Source organism: Microplitis mediator, chromosome 7 (genome assembly GCF_029852145.1).
Source record: "Microplitis mediator isolate UGA2020A chromosome 7, iyMicMedi2.1, whole genome shotgun sequence".
Taxonomy (NCBI): Eukaryota; Metazoa; Arthropoda; class Insecta; order Hymenoptera; family Braconidae; genus Microplitis; species Microplitis mediator.
Window position 1 is genome coordinate 108,875 of NC_079975.1, and position 12,993 is coordinate 121,867.

At 26.2% G+C, this 12,993-nt stretch overlaps 4 protein-coding genes across 4 annotated transcripts; 2 read left to right on the top strand and 2 right to left on the bottom strand.

Annotated features, from left to right (window-relative positions):
• The first annotated feature begins 29 nt into the window (after positions 1-29).
• On the top strand, positions 30-5,456 carry LOC130671604 (WD repeat-containing protein WRAP73-like). Its single transcript, XM_057475600.1, has 7 exons — positions 30-415; positions 701-883; positions 955-1,131; positions 4,027-4,320; positions 4,387-4,564; positions 4,638-4,847; positions 4,920-5,456. Exons 1-7 carry the CDS (start codon positions 275-277, stop codon positions 5,114-5,116), a joined length of 1,380 nt encoding a protein of 459 aa, XP_057331583.1. The 5' UTR covers positions 30-274; the 3' UTR covers positions 5,117-5,456.
• LOC130671600 (elongator complex protein 2) lies at positions 1,123-3,679 on the bottom strand. Its single transcript, XM_057475594.1, has one exon. It carries the CDS (start codon positions 3,526-3,528, stop codon positions 1,174-1,176), a length of 2,355 nt encoding a protein of 784 aa, XP_057331577.1. The 5' UTR covers positions 3,529-3,679; the 3' UTR covers positions 1,123-1,173.
• Positions 5,321-7,548, bottom strand: LOC130671602 (zinc finger protein 260-like). The gene is made up of 4 exons (XM_057475597.1): positions 7,399-7,548; positions 7,148-7,208; positions 6,931-7,077; positions 5,321-6,846 (listed from the first exon to the last, which is right to left on the bottom strand). Exons 1-4 carry the CDS (start codon positions 7,455-7,457, stop codon positions 5,395-5,397), a joined length of 1,719 nt encoding a protein of 572 aa, XP_057331580.1. The 5' UTR covers positions 7,458-7,548; the 3' UTR covers positions 5,321-5,394.
• Positions 7,549-7,626: 78 nt separating this feature from the next.
• Positions 7,627-10,202, top strand: LOC130671603 (RCC1 and BTB domain-containing protein 1-like). The gene is made up of 9 exons (XM_057475599.1): positions 7,627-7,866; positions 7,935-8,296; positions 8,364-8,625; positions 8,694-8,821; positions 8,901-9,170; positions 9,234-9,358; positions 9,430-9,527; positions 9,595-9,725; positions 9,892-10,202. The coding sequence occupies exons 1-9, from the start codon at positions 7,767-7,769 to the stop codon at positions 10,030-10,032; spliced, it is 1,617 nt and encodes a 538-aa protein (XP_057331582.1). The 5' UTR covers positions 7,627-7,766; the 3' UTR covers positions 10,033-10,202.
• Positions 10,203-12,993: the final 2,791 nt, after the last annotated feature.

Consider the following 12,993-nt stretch of genomic DNA (forward strand, 5'->3'; position numbering starts at 1 on the left):
TAGTAACGATTCTGACGTCACTCTCACTCGGACGAATCAGGTGACTCGGTTAAAAAAAAAAAATCCAAGTAATATCGTCTGCATGTAGTATGGTAAAATCTTTATGATTCGTTTACAATTAAATTATCGTTTTAAACTATACTCGCAAACAAATCCATTTAATATTTTTATTTTAAATTATTTTTCGTGCCACAGTTTTTTTTAAACAAGAACCCGCCAAAACCAAAGTAAACAACATCGTGATATTTAATTAATATAATTTGAATTTGAAATAATGTTTCGTATTAATAAAAATATTTGTGCATTTTCACCGTCGGGTAAATATTTCGCGAGTGTTTTACAGAACGAATTGTCAATAAAATACACATCAACATTAGAAAATTATAAATTATTTAATTTTTCAGATCAAATTGAGGTTAAGATTAATTTAAAAAACCATAAATATATGTATGAGTGTGAATGTAGCAGACATCAGTCAAATTTAAAATTATAAATAAATTGAGTGAATAATTAACGAAATAAAATTAAAAAAAAATGCACATTTGAAAAATTAAAAAATTAATAAGTGCATTATTTCGAAATATTATTTGTAAAATTATTTACTCTATTTATTTATAATTTTAAATTTGTCTGATGTCTGCTAGATTCACACTCATATATATGTATATAAGTATGTTAATAATTAATATAAATTTTTTAGTCTATTGAATGGTGTCCGAATGATCAGTATATTCTCTGTGTGAATTTAAAAAAAGGAATTATCAGAATATTTACTACGAAACGTAAAGAATTTAATTTCAAGTTTAAAGAAGGGAGCGGAGGTATTGAAAAAGTTATCTGGGCACCAGATTGTAAATCAATAATTATTATATCTGATTTAAATGTAACTAACTAATTAACTATTTTAAATAAATTAAATTATTAATATTAATAATTAATTAAAAAAATAAATAGATTTACCTGTCAATAATAACACTAGATGAACAAACGATAACTCATATATGGAATATTAAATCATCAGGAAAATATTTAGCAATAAATCATCTAAGAAAACATCTAGCAGTTATAACAACATCAGATTCAACAGACAAAATTGAAATATACAAATCAAAAGACTGGAAATTAACACGAGTACGTAATTTTTTTTTATTTTTAAAAATTTTTTTATTTCTTTTAGTTACAATTATCAGCAATATAAAAAGTATAAATTTTAACAGCTCTATCAGCACTACAGCTAGCTAATTCAATAGAATTGTCTTTAAAAGTTGGTCTAAATGATAATCTTTTAACAGTTTTATGGTGTGCTTGTTGATTATCAAGTTTCTTACAACAAATCCATTCAATATTTGCTTTATCTTTTGTTATTTTACGTATTTCAATGGTACCATCATCAAATCCAACAGCCAGAATGTAGCTATTATCAATAAATTTATTTAAAAAGTTAAGAGCTGTTACAGAATCATCTGGCAACTCGATTGAACTAACGGGCATAGAATCTGGATTTTTTTTCAGTTGATCAACACTCCAAAGTCCAATTTTACCATCACGTGAACCAGTAGCAAAGTATTTAGAGTCATGGCTCCAACTGCAACACCAAATAATTCTAGTATGCAGTGATTTAGCTGCAGAACACGCTATCAATTTATAATTATCACCAGAGTCAGTGTAAAAAAGACTCCAACGTCTATCACGTGATACTGATAAAAGATATTTTCCATCTGGAGAAAATTCAAGTTGAGTTACTGTCAATCTATGACTCATGAGTTTGTCTATTTGTGCCCAGGTTTCAGTACTCCATAAAATAATTGCTGAATATTCAGCAGACGTTGATTTACATGCAGTAGCTATTAATTTGCCGTCATTACGTCCTGATATTGCAAATAATTCATAACCATGTCCATATAATTTCTCCAACTCTGGCCACAGTGTATATCGTATTATTTCTTCTTCTGTTGGCGGTCTTTCGATATTATCATCATTATCATTATCATCAATAGCATCTAGATACTGTTGTTTATCATCAGTTGTTTTATTTGTTAATCCTAATGCTGGTACTGATGCACTGTCAGTTACTTTAAGTGCTTTACTCCAATCATTACAATTAAATGCATCAATAAATGATGTTGGAGCTTTAAAAATACGTATTACTTTTTCATCAGCACCTGAACAAAACATTGTCGAATTTAATATTGTTATACAATTTATATCATATCCATGTATTTGTGGACGTGCCATTTCATGCCAATTTGGTGATGATACTGATGATAATTTTATAGTCCATGGAACGTGAATTCTTGTTGTCTGATCAAGACTTGTTGTCAATAAACACTTTCCATTTGGTTCCCAATGCAAATCAGTTACTTGATCAAAGTGTCCACTTGGTCCGGGACGAGGACGCCATTTTTTAATATTATTATTATATTTCCAGAGATGAAATGTACCCTGATAACCTTGTGCTAAAACTGAAGAAGCGTCTGAATTGAATTTACAGCCATAAAAACCTATAGAGTTGCCACCAACTTTTCCTAATTTAACAGTTTCGATCCAAACGCCACTGAGACTTTGTTCCCAAATAATAATTGTTTTGTCTAGACCGCTTGACAGCAATTGCAGAGGTTTAGATTCCAAGTTGTTAGTTTTTGGGGACCAGTGAACACCGTATACCCAGTGATCGTGTCCATTGAGTACTGATTCGAGAGAAATATCAAAATTATTGTTATTTATACTAAATTGGTAACGTTGTTCGTGATCTACAGCTTCTGGAGCAATTGATGATATTTTCCAGAGTCTTATCGTACCATCTTGTGATCCAGTTGCCATTAAAGCTGACTGTCGATTATAGTCAACTATGTCAAGACACTGAATCCAATCTTGATGGCCTCTCAATTCAATTGTATGGATAAAATTTAATTCTGATAAACTCATATCGGTGTAAATATTCCAGGTATAAATATGAATTGTTGCGTCATCTAGACACATAATAATTGCTGGTATCGGCGAATCACCTGGTAAATGTGTTATTTTTATTTCATTTGGAATTTTTTTATTCAGATTCAAATTTTGTTCGACAATAGAATCAGAATTTCGATACCATATCTTAAAAATATCTTGGAATGATGATCCGGCTATCAGTAAACTATTATCAGATGAAGACTGATTAGTGTTTGATGATGATTTAGGACAGTAAGCTGCATGTGCTGTTGATAAATTATCATTCAAAGTTAAAATTGATGTTGGTTCATAGGTTTTAGAGGCTGACTGGCTCCAAATAATTATGGTGCCGTCTAATGAAGCTGATAAAATTTCAGATGATTTATTAACATTATTTGAAATCCATTCAACTATTTTCACTTGACTTTGATGTTTTAAAAGTGTCTGAACCACTCTGCCGGTTTCTAAATAATCTGGATCGTAAATTATCACTGAATTTGAACTCGCGTAACAAATAATGTTGTTATTTGGACACCAGTCCACGGCATGCGGTTGACAATTTGATCCACACGATATATAGTCTGTTGTTACTTTCATTTTTTTTCAATTAATTAATTTTACTTTTATTTTTTATGTTTTGAAAATTTTTTAAATTATTTATTATGATTTTCACGTGTCAAAGTTGTATTTCCTTATTTTATTTAACCTCAAAATTTATGGTTACATTCGGTTGCTTTCTTTGAAAAAAAAAAAAAAAAATTTCGTCCATGCACAGATTTAGATGCGCACTATTTCTGCGCATAGTTGTTTTAAGCGCGAGAACTTAAAAAATTTTTTTGTAGTACTCTCGGGGCTTATTCTACTAGAGAATGGCTCCATAGAAAAGTTTTTTCCTTTTATTTTTCTTGTTATAATCCTTCACTGTTACGACCTTTGGAATGTAGTAAATTAACTTTAATAATTATTTAAACATGACGTAAATTTAAATTTAAGAAATCTTCCACAAAAATTCAAGTAACGAAAATATTTAAAAAAAATAATTAATTTAAGAGTGAGAAAAGAAAAACCGATGATTTATTATTAATTTGTTTTCAGAAATTAATTTGTGATAAGTTATTTAGTATTGATGGAATATCATGGTCACCAAATGGTGAACTATTGGGTATATGGTGCTCTGCAATTGAAAAATCACGTATCCTAATATATTCAATGACAACAGATACACACATAGGAGCATTTAGTGCTAATGAATATCCATCGATAAATTATAATAATTTTTTCGGATCAGAGTGTGGAGATTTTACAATTGACAAACCATTAAGAGGAATTGAAAAAGTTGTTTGGAGTCCCACTGGACAATTATTAGCCATAGCGGGTTACAATGAAACGGTAATTTAATATTAATTAAATTTATATAATTATTGATATGATAATTAATTTTAATATTATTAAAAGGTTGTGCTGATCAATCATGTGACATGGTCAATAATTCTTCAATTACACTGTAAGCCTGTAATACACGAAAGTAATAATTATCTTGGTAAAGTTTACAGAGAAATTGATATAACACGCAGAGATTGGTCTAATTATATGTCAAATAATGTAATGCCTGATCACCATATTAAATATACATGTAAGCAATCTTAAGTAATATTTTATTTCAATTAAATATATATATATATATATTATTTTTTAAATTTTACAAGTGGAGGAAATATTAGACAGACCAATTGGGATTCCAATAGATATTGAACCAAAAAATTTTGATATATCAATCGCCACAATAGATATATTGTCATTTAGTCCTTGTGGTAAATATTTAGCAATCAGACATCAGGTTTATCCATCAACATTATGGATTTGGGATTTAATGGACGATTGTGTTGATAATATTATACTCAAAAATTCAATATCAGGTATTAATTTTAATATAATTATTTACTTTTACATCAATAAAAGTTATAAACAATAATATTAATTATTATTAGGAATAGCATGGGAGCCGAAAAAAACACATTTGTTGATATTCTCCGAATCACCGATAATTGTTGAATGGCATCCAACAAAAAAAGTTGAACTATTTGAATCACCACGTGGTATGAAAGTTATTAATGGCAAATGGAGTCCAAACGGTGAATCAGTAGCTCTCATAGGATTCAATAAAACTTCAGTTATTAAATTATAAATAAATATTATTATTTTTAAATATCTATATTTTTTATTTACATATTTAAAAATTATCATCTTGCACACAAAGGCAAATAATTTTATGTTTTACTATTCTTATTTGTACATTTTTTTTTTTCATCCGTAATTTTATTTATTGACCAAGTAACAAAAATTGTTAATAATTGTCACTGTTAGTAAAACAGTTCCAAGTTGTTGTAAAAAAAAGAAAAAAGTAAACATAAATAAATTTTTTAAACAAAATTAACAACGAAATATAAATATTTAAATCTTTTGCTACGTATAAACTTGGTCTTGAACATCCTCTTCATCCTCTTCTTCTTGTTCTTCATCATCATCATCATCTTTAGTGTGTACTACCCAGTGTCTCTTCAATGCTCCTTCACTCTTAAAACTTGTCGGACAATTGGCACACTCGTATAATTTATCGGTTTCATGTACTAAAATATGTAAATTAAGTGTAGTTTTTTCAATAAAAGCCTTTTTACAGATCCAACACTCATAATGTTTATCACCCATGTGTATTATCAAATGTTTTTTTAAGCTGGCTTTTTTTTTGAATCCTTTGCCGCAAATGTGACAATTGTGTTTTTTATCATCAGTGTGTACAAGCATGTGTGAATTTAATCGTGTTTTTTCACGAAATGCCATATCACACATATCACATGCAAAAGGTTTTTCGCCCGTATGAATCAGTACATGCCGATTGAGATCTGATTTACGTGTAAATATTTTATCACACACTTTGCAGTCATATTGGCCACCAGTGTGTGACAACATGTGACTATTTAAATCGGATTTTCTTGCACAGGCTTTGTGACAAATGTGACATTCAAATGGTTTTTCACCTGTATGTACCAACATATGAGAATTTAATTTAGCTTTTTCACGAAATGTCATCAAACATTCTTTACATTCATAAGGACGTTCACCAGTGTGTACCATTGAATGACGTACTAATTCTGATTTTCTTTTATAGCTTTTTTCACAGATACTACATGCATGGGGTTTCTCACCACTGTGTGACAGCATGTGATTACTTAATGCTGTTTTCACGCCAAATTTACGAAGACACAACTGACATTTAAATAATTTATCTACATTATTATTATTATTACTATTATTATTATTGTTATTATTATTATTACTAACATGAGTTGCGATATGAACATTTAAACTCGATTTATCTTTATAATTAATATTACAAATATCACATTTTAAAGATTTGTCTGGTAATTTTTCAATGTTTTTAATTTTTGATTTATTATCTTCCGAGTATGAAGAATTTGAAGAATCATCTTTATTTTTTTCAGTGTTTATGTGAGACTGAATATGCGCTTGATAAGTTAAGTCATCGGAAAATAATTGTTGGCATGAAAGACAGTAATGTTTACCTGCTGATGAGGATGAGGATGAAGATGAATATAAGGTGGTAGAGGAGGTGCAATGGTTACGCAAATGATTTATCATTGAGTCGTTGTTGAGGAACCATTTTTTGCAAAGTGTACATTGAACTTTGTAAAATTTTGGCGTTTGTGATCTAACTAGTGGATCATCCTCGTGTTTAGCCTTTGAATTTTTTAATTTTTCCGAATCTTGTTCTTCAGGATTCTCGTCCAAGTGCATAAAATGTGGGCGAATCGATGTGCGATCGTACAGAGAATTTGAATTTGTTGTTGTTATTTGTCCGACCCAATTGTGATTTTGATTTTCTAAACCGACTTTTACCTAAAAATATTTCAAAATTCAATATTTTAAATTATCTTGGTTGTTAATTTTAATTTTTTTATTTTATGTACTGTGTGTCATCACCATTTCATCAGTAAAATCGACGACTTCTTGACTCTCTATCGGTAGAAATACTTTATCAAATGGTCCAGTGCATATTTCATCCATATACTGGGATGTAAAACGATCAATCGGTTCTTCCTTTAGTACTACATTAACTATATTTTCATCCTTAAATCATTTTTATTTATTTATTTATCATTATTAGTTCGCAATTACAAAATAAAAAATATATATTTACCATAACTTGAGAATTCAAAATATTATTTATTAATACTTGAAATATTTTTATGGTCCATAATCTGAAATTAATAATAAAAAATAAAACGATAATCAAACTGATTAAAAAATTTATCCACTACTGTTTTTTAACCTAAAAGCGAATAAATTCAATAAAATTTATAATTTAATAGGTTAAAATAGATATCAATAAAAAAAATTGCCGACAATTTATTATTATTGTTATTAATTAAACAATTGTTAATAACTTACGTTGCAGATATTGTTGATAAATTTATAAAAAAATAAATAAATTTTTTTCTATTCACCATTAACCTAATTACTTGTCATTTTTTAAATAATTATTATTGATAAAAAAAAAAAAAATTACATTTATCAACTTATGGTCAGAAAAGTTTTTGAATAATCATTACCAACCTTAGAAATAAAAAAAATAAGTATTACAAGAGATGGTAGTACTTAATAATGACAATAAGCATTAAAAGATTGTCTATAGTTGTAAATTGTAAGATTACGTCTAATTGTGGAAAGAAAAAAATTTTTTAGTTTAAATTTCTAATTATAATGATAAAACAATAATATTATAAATTAAAAGTATAACTTGTTTATTTATTTAAATTATGACAAATATTATGGCAAGTGTTGATTTAAAAAATTGGCCAATACTTAGTCTACTGAATCGTGAATTTATAAGTGAAATCCATACGATACTTGTTTTTGGTAATAATATTTTTGAATAACTTTTTGTTGGTTAATTATTTAAAATTAAATAATTTTTTTTCTTCAAGGATTACTTGGCAATGAAGTACTGATAGTAGCAAAAGACGGGAAAGTGTATGCACTAGGAAGCAATACATCTGGTTGTTTGGGCACTGGTGATACTCACAGCACTTTGTATCCCGTTAAAATAGAAGCCCTGACTCAGAAAGGTGTTAAAACATTTGCATTTGGAGTTGGTCCTCATGTACTGGCGTTAACTAACAAAGGAGAAGTTTACTCTTGGGGTCATAATGGTTACTGCGAATTAGGAAATGGATCATCAAATCAAAATCCATTGCCCAGTAAAGTTGCGTCTACTTTTGAAGAAAAACAAATTATTGCAATTGCCTGTGGCAGCCATCATTCACTAGCACTTACTGAAGATGGAGAAGTAATATTATTATTATTATAATCATCATCTATATCTATGTTTAAATTAATAATATTAATAATTTAAGGTTTATGGATGGGGACAAAATACATGTGGACAAGTTGGCAGTGGTATAAGTACTAATCAAAATACACCACGTAAAATAAATTCGGGATTAGCTGGTAAAAAGATAATTCAAATAGCATGTGGACAAACATCAAGTGTTGCCGTTACTCATAACGGTGAAGTTTATGCATGGGGTAATAATAGTGTTGGCCAATTGGGAGTTGGTACTTATATCAATCAATTAAGTCCACAAAAAGTTACTGGATTAACTGGAATTGTCATTGGTAATTATCTTTATTATTTATTATACTCAATAATAATAATAATATATGCATTATTAATTATTAAATAGCTAAAGTTGTTTGTGGATATTCACATACAATGGGATTGAGTGATGAAGGTGATATTTATGTATGGGGAGGTAATGGATATGGACAATTGGGCTTAGGAACTAAATCAAATGCATGTCAACCTGTAAAAGTATATATATATATATGTATACATATTTTTTAATAAATTAATTTAATAATAACATAAATAATAATGATTTAAAAAATAGTTAACAATAGGAGATATGGGCAGAGTAAGTGATATTGCTGCAATACACTGCAATCACATAAGTGCAGCATTAGCTGAGGGTGGAAAAATTTACATGTGGGGCCAATGTCGAGGACAAACAGTAACAACTCCAACAGTAACTCCATTACTGCACTTACACGATGTACTTGCTTGTTACTCAACACCAAGTGTTATGCATGAACCACTTGTACTGTACGCTGAAGACGAAACAAGCATTTTAGATTGTTTGAAACAAGCCTTTGATGATTCTGTTAGTATTATTATCATTATTAATTGTTTTATTATTATTGATTGATTTAATTCTTCAATTTAGACTCATAGTGATTTAACGATACAAGTACAAGGTAAACCTATTTATGTACATAAAGCTGTATTAAAAATACGCTGTCAGTATTTTCGATCAATGTTTCAAGAGCATTGGACTGAAAATAATCAATCGTAAGTCTCGATTCATTTATTCATTTATTTATTTATTTATTAATAATTATAATTTTATATTTTATTTATAGTGTTATTGTGCATGACGAATTTTCTTATGATGTTTATAAATCATTTCTCAAGTATTTGTATACTGATGAAGTTGATTTGCCACCAGAAAATGCATTAGGTAATTTGTTTATTTATTATTTTTAATATTATAATTATTATAAATAAAATTAATTATTTTTTTTTAGAACTTATGTACCTTGCAAATGCATATTTTGAAACACAATTGAAAGGAAAATGTGTACAAATGATAAAACGTGGTATTACTATTAATAATGTTGCTTTTTTATATAAAACTGCTATTGAATATAGCTCAAAAGTAAGTTAATAATTAATTTATTTATTTGTGCAAAAAACGAAAAAAAAAAAAAACAAACTAAATACTATAAGCGAAAAAAAAAATCAACTTTGCATCTGAGGCTTTTACTTTTTTTTTTGGTGTTAAAAATAACATTAAAAAAGGTTTTTGTTTTGTGTTTCCGTAGGAATTAGAAGACTTTTGTTTCAAATTTGCATTAAATCATATGACTGCCGTGATACAAACATCTCACTTTTCAAAATTGGATGAAGCGACCTTAAAAACATTTATTACAAAAGCTGCTCATGCTGGTGCATTTAAAACATAAATTTATTATAATTATCAGCACTAAATCCCATTATTATTATTAAGCCTTTTAATCAACAATAATTATAAAATTTAATTGCATTCTGCGCATGCATTTTTCTAACAAACTTATGTCTGCCGAATAGTTTTTTACCTTACCAATAAAAAAATATTTTTTTTTTTGTTTAAACTTATGTTGTTTGTATTATTATCAATATTATTTATATTATTATTATGTTTTTATATATTTTATTAATCTGTTTTATGTTCTAGTATTAAAATAAATAATGTAAATAAAAATAAATAAAAATACAACATTTAATCAGTATATTATTATTTTTATTTACGATATATTTTTTTTAAGTTATATTTATATATATATGTATATACAAGCAGTATTATAAGTATTTAAAACGAGTTGTTTTTATTTTCGTACAATATACATATCTATTATGAAACAGTAGTTATATATTTTTCTTTTAAATGTAAATGCATGATGGTAATACAATTAATAAAACTAATTTAAAATTGTAAGATATTTTTTTCGATATATATTTAAAAAATGAAAAAAAAATAAAATTATTATTATTACGCGTGTACTCTAAAATTTTTTATACTTGCAAACTTTTTTTCATCTATTTTAATACACATATATAATTTTTTTTGGTCTCTTCTCGATGTTCCTGACGCTTAAAATAATAATAACACTAATAAATCAAATTATGAAATACGGAAAAAAGTAAAACAAATTTGTATAAAATATATTATTGTTTTTTGAGTGCATCAAAATAAATTTTTCATATATAAATAAATATGTATTATTATATTTGTTAATTTACAATGAATAAATTAACTTTACTTTATTTATTTATTTTATTATAATTTATAATAATATATTCAAAGAGAGTGATATATTATATGACAAATTTAAATTACAGATAATAATAATATGTGTGATGGTGTCGTATTATTTTAGCCGCCATTCGACCGTTTTGTTTATATGTAATTAATTAATTAATTATAATAATAATAATAATAATTAATTAACTAGGATAACGATTAGAGCGTATTTATTTAGGCCTGCGGGCTACTTTTACAGCGACGCGCTGTGAGAATCCCTTTGATATAATATATATATATATATATATATATATATATTTTTTTTTTTTTATTTCAATTAAAATCTATAATTTTAATTAATTATAAATTATCGATTGGTTAATTAAACAATATACGTTTGTGTAAATAAATTATTTATTTTAATATTTAATTAATGGTATTGTTATTATTTTTTGTTTTTGACATAATGGGAAAGCGGAGTAATTAGCAAAAATTTTTAAGCTGGCATATTATATTTATTATAAATTTAACTATATTAATCTCCGCTTTCTTGCATAATAATTACTTTCACAATAATACTTCCTCGTGGTATTATATCGACACGTTTAAGTCTGTCAGTCTAGAGCAATGTGTTTTATTAACTTTTTTTTAACCATAACATTGACAATAAATAAACGAAATGTTTTATTTATTTATTATATACTCTTTTATTTATTTTTTAAATACATTTATCTGCAGGCAGCTGTTTAAAATTTTTCTTAAAAACAATTTTATCGCGCCCTAAATCGATCATAATTTAATATTACACGATTTTAAATCACGCTTGTTTTAATAATCTATATTATTTATTTTTTCAATAATAATTTAAGACTTTCATTATTTATATTAATCATACTCTTTAAGAAATAATCTCTTGCTTAAAACTTATTATTATTATTATTATTATTATTATTATTATTATTATTATTATTATTATTATTATTATTAATATTATTACTATTGTTATTATTATTATTATTATCATATGTAAAACGAACTTGAAGTAATAACAATAAAAAAAAAACAAATAAATTTTTTTTTCTAAATAATATATAAACAATAAAGTCTTAAATTATTTATTTAATTATTTTAGTAGCAGTTTTAAGCACTACTACTTGTTATGTATAATAAATTATCAATAATTTCAACAGTCAAAGAAAAGCACATTGATTGTTGACGAATTTTTAATAAACGTTTTAATTACTTAAATATTTTTCAACGCCTTGCGTCATCACGTTATTCATTATTTTATAATTTATGGAGACATACTTAAGATTGAACGATTTATCGTCCTGGATTTACGTTAGTGATTTATAATTTTTTTAAATATTTAGAGTCTTATTGAAGACTGTCGATAGATCAGACTCAAGAGGGATTTGTGTACAATTCGATTGATCTTAATATTTATAGGACAAAGTATTAAGTTTATTATTATTTATTTATTTTATACGTATATATATATATATACATACATATAATTGATTTATTTCCCTCTTGCAAATATGCATGTTGTAAATGTTTATTTTATTTCTTAAATATTTACTTGTTGTATTTTTTTTTCATCTATTGTTGGTTTACTTTTTTTTTTTTTTTTTTTTTATTTTTTTTTTTTTTTATACATTAATAAATTTATACTATACATACATACTTGAGCGAGAGTTTCGCTTCCGACGGAGCTAGAAAATAGTTTTTTGAATAATTTAAATCAACAGTGCGTGTGTTTTTCAGTTTGTGGATATTTTCAAGGTGATTCTCAATTCGGGTTTATACTTTTTCATAAATAAATTTCTACAGTTTTTCTTTATTTATTTTACTAATTCCGTTTGTTTTTCTCGTAAACAAACAAATCCCTAATACCAATTTGTTTACCCAATTTGTAAATATATAGCATAAAGTAAACACACAATAATTAAATGAAATAATAATAACATATTTAGAAAAATATAATTATAAGTAAAAGTAAATAGGGGTTTAAAAGATAATTTTTTTTTATTAACAAATTTTTATGAAAACAAAATAAAATTAAATTAACACGTTACCAGAATCACCCTTAAAATAAATAAATGAGAGCGTATATTATTATTATTATCATTATTATCATTAT

Bases quoted from the DNA above. Each gene is read 5' to 3' on its own strand.
- LOC130671602 (XM_057475597.1), bottom strand. From the start codon at position 7,457: ATGGTGAATAGAAAAAAATTTATTTATTTTTTTATAAATTTATCAACA. The intron at 7,078-7,147 runs GTAAATATATAT...AAATGATTTAAG, and splicing joins TTTTGAATTCTCAAGTTATG to GATGAAAATATAGTTAATGT. The intron at 6,847-6,930 runs GTGATGACACAC...AAATATTTTTAG, and splicing joins TCGATTTTACTGATGAAATG to GTAAAAGTCGGTTTAGAAAA.
- LOC130671600 (XM_057475594.1), bottom strand. From the start codon at position 3,528: ATGAAAGTAACAACAGACTATATATCGTGTGGATCAAATTGTCAACCG.
- LOC130671604 (XM_057475600.1), top strand. From the start codon at position 275: ATGTTTCGTATTAATAAAAATATTTGTGCATTTTCACCGTCGGGTAAA. The intron at 416-700 runs GTTAAGATTAAT...TAAATTTTTTAG, and splicing joins ATTTTTCAGATCAAATTGAG to TCTATTGAATGGTGTCCGAA. The intron at 1,132-4,026 runs GTACGTAATTTT...ATTTGTTTTCAG, and splicing joins AAGACTGGAAATTAACACGA to AAATTAATTTGTGATAAGTT.
- LOC130671603 (XM_057475599.1), top strand. From the start codon at position 7,767: ATGACAAATATTATGGCAAGTGTTGATTTAAAAAATTGGCCAATACTT. The intron at 9,528-9,594 runs GTAATTTGTTTA...ATTTTTTTTTAG, and splicing joins GCCACCAGAAAATGCATTAG to AACTTATGTACCTTGCAAAT. The intron at 9,726-9,891 runs GTAAGTTAATAA...GTGTTTCCGTAG, and splicing joins CTATTGAATATAGCTCAAAA to GAATTAGAAGACTTTTGTTT.